This window comes from Pteropus alecto, unplaced genomic scaffold (genome assembly GCF_000325575.1).
Source record: "Pteropus alecto unplaced genomic scaffold, ASM32557v1 scaffold251, whole genome shotgun sequence".
Lineage (NCBI taxonomy): Eukaryota > Metazoa > Chordata > Mammalia > Chiroptera > Pteropodidae > Pteropus > Pteropus alecto.
Genome location: NW_006431048.1, coordinates 4,314,085 through 4,316,398, shown reverse-complemented (window position 1 = coordinate 4,316,398; position 2,314 = coordinate 4,314,085). Strand labels below are relative to the sequence as shown.

Below are 2,314 nucleotides of genomic sequence, written 5' to 3'. Positions count from 1 at the left end.
GAGGGCACCCTTGAAGCGAGCTTGGGAATACCTATATGGACTAGGGGAGAGATGGCAAGACATAAGGTAGAATACATTGATCTTGGATGATGGACTGTCCGAGAGTTGTCCATTTCATGCCAGACGGGTCTCCAAGAAGGAGCATGACTTTTAGAACAGATCTAGACCTCTGAGAATGGATATTCCACAGTCTCCTGCAGCAACTCTTCCCTGTGCCAGATTATCTCGCCTTTCCTTTGGCATCCCCTCCAACTTCTGGTGTGAGAGAAAGGCAGAATCTAGTGCTGGGAGCCCCTTACAGTTCTAGCTCAGCAATGTTCACTCTCTGATGGTATAGCAGGGCAAATGGGCTTATTTCTTGTCTTTTCTTTTCCCAAGAATTTTACAGCCCTGATACCTGGAACAACAGTGGAGATTTTACATGGAGACTCCAACAATGTTATTCAACTGATTATCAATGCGTACAATGTAAGTCATCGGTTTCTTCCCCCACTACCTCCTCCACCCCTATTCTCGCCCACTGAGGCTTCGGGAGCTGACGTAGACTCCGGTGGGTAGTGCACCAGGCTGGCGTGCTTGGCTTTACTCTGTGTCTCCTGCCTCTTGAGCTTGGCGCCTTCTTCCTTCACTTAGGTTTGTGGTGGAGAAGCCCATCCTGCTTGATGCATCCCTCTCCCCTCCCCTCTGCCATCCTGACTCATCATAAGCTGATCCCCATAAACAGCAAAAGGCTTGGTCAGACTCAGGCTGGCAGCCCTGGCCATGCTTGAGTTCTGACTACATGATAACCCAGGCCCGCTGGAGCATCTCGCTTGGGTGGATCCAGGTGCTCTCTATCCAGTTGCCTAGGCGATCCTGCCACAGTGCTCCCAGTGGTGAATGTGAGAAGCACACATACTGATATTGTCTCAGAGTGAGCAAGACAGTTGAAATTCCCTAGTTGCAGATAAAATGGGATAGAAGAATCAGAGAAGAATCAGCAATAGGTCTTTTGCCTACACATTTAGGATCTGATTGTAATCAGGTCCTTACGGAGGGAGCCTGGGTGGGCCCATTAAATTCTGTGCTATTGTATGTAACTCATCTTTTTACCTTGGCTCTACTACATAGTAAGTGCAGCATTTGCAGAGATTGTTCGGGAGTCACTTCCACATCCCGAGCCCATTGTCTGTGATTTCCAGACCTTTCTCCTTCCTATGTTCCTTTCCCTCAATTCCTAATACCCAAGAAGTACTTGACTTAGACCTGCTTTTTTTTTTTTCTTCAGGAAAACGCAAGCATAGTTTCTTTCTTTCTTTCTTTCTTTCTTTCTTTCTTTCTTTCTTTCTTTCTTTCTTTCTTTCTTTCTTTCTTTCTTTCTTTTTCTGAATGAAACTTTAATTTTACATAATTAAATTGACTTGACAGTTCAGTGTGTTAAAATAGTAATCATAGTTTCTTGTGCTGGGAAGTATGTACCCTCAGCTATTCCCTCCCTGCTAAGCCCCAGGATGGTTGTAGCTTCCAGCACCCACCCAGCCCCTTATGGGGCCAGGTAATTCCCAGACTGGCTATATGCGAGCCCCTTGGGAAAGTTTCAGAGGGCATATCTGGGGAAGAGCCACCTCCCAGGAGTTCCATCCTCAGTCAGCTCTGAGTCCAGGCCCCTGTGGGTAGCTGACAGACTTATGGGGCTTTCCCAAGAACATTTCTTGGTAAAGGCGCAGGCCCTCTGCTCCTTGTGGCTTTAATAAAGGAAAACATAATGATGCTCAGTTCCACAGAACCGGCTGGATAGTGTTTGCCAGAAAAGAAAAGAAAACGCTCTGCTCAGTCAGCGTTGTGTGGCTAAGCAGTTCTGCATGTCCACACTTGTGTGTGGTACTGCTCAAAACCAGGGAGCACGAGGCATTGTTGCTGGTTCCCGGGATGGGAATCCGTAAATGCTTAGTGCTGTTTCTTCTCTGAGATTCGTTGCATTGTCCCTGAGCAGGATTCCTGATATATAAATTCATTTTCTTAATGGAAATCCAGGGACCTGGGGAAGCAGGCTCTGTGTTGGTAGGTGGAGGTTGGGAGAAAGGTGGAGAGCCCTCTCTGCTGCTGAGTTGAGCCCAGATGAGTAGGAAAACAGTCTTTTTCAAGGCGGGAGCTGCATTCGGAGCCTGGGATGAATCCCCCAAAGAATTGTGGGAACCTGGCACTATAACGTGAACTCTGAGTTAAACTGGTTCCTCTAAAAGAATGTGTTAGGAAAGGAGATATATGACTTATCAATAAATATTTGAAACTCAATTTTTAAAAGATGGCTGATTCTTAAAAAGAAACCTGAAAG

At 46.4% G+C, this 2,314-nt stretch overlaps 1 protein-coding gene across 1 annotated transcript in view; it reads left to right on the top strand.

Annotated features, from left to right (window-relative positions):
* ITGB5 (integrin subunit beta 5) overlaps positions 1-2,314 on the top strand; it is a 107,244-nt gene that overhangs the window by 57,486 nt on the left and 47,444 nt on the right. Inside the window, exon 8 of the mRNA XM_006905580.2 lies at positions 379-468. Within this exon, the coding sequence (XP_006905642.1) occupies positions 379-468 (90 nt within the window). The remainder of the gene's footprint in view (positions 1-378; positions 469-2,314) is intronic.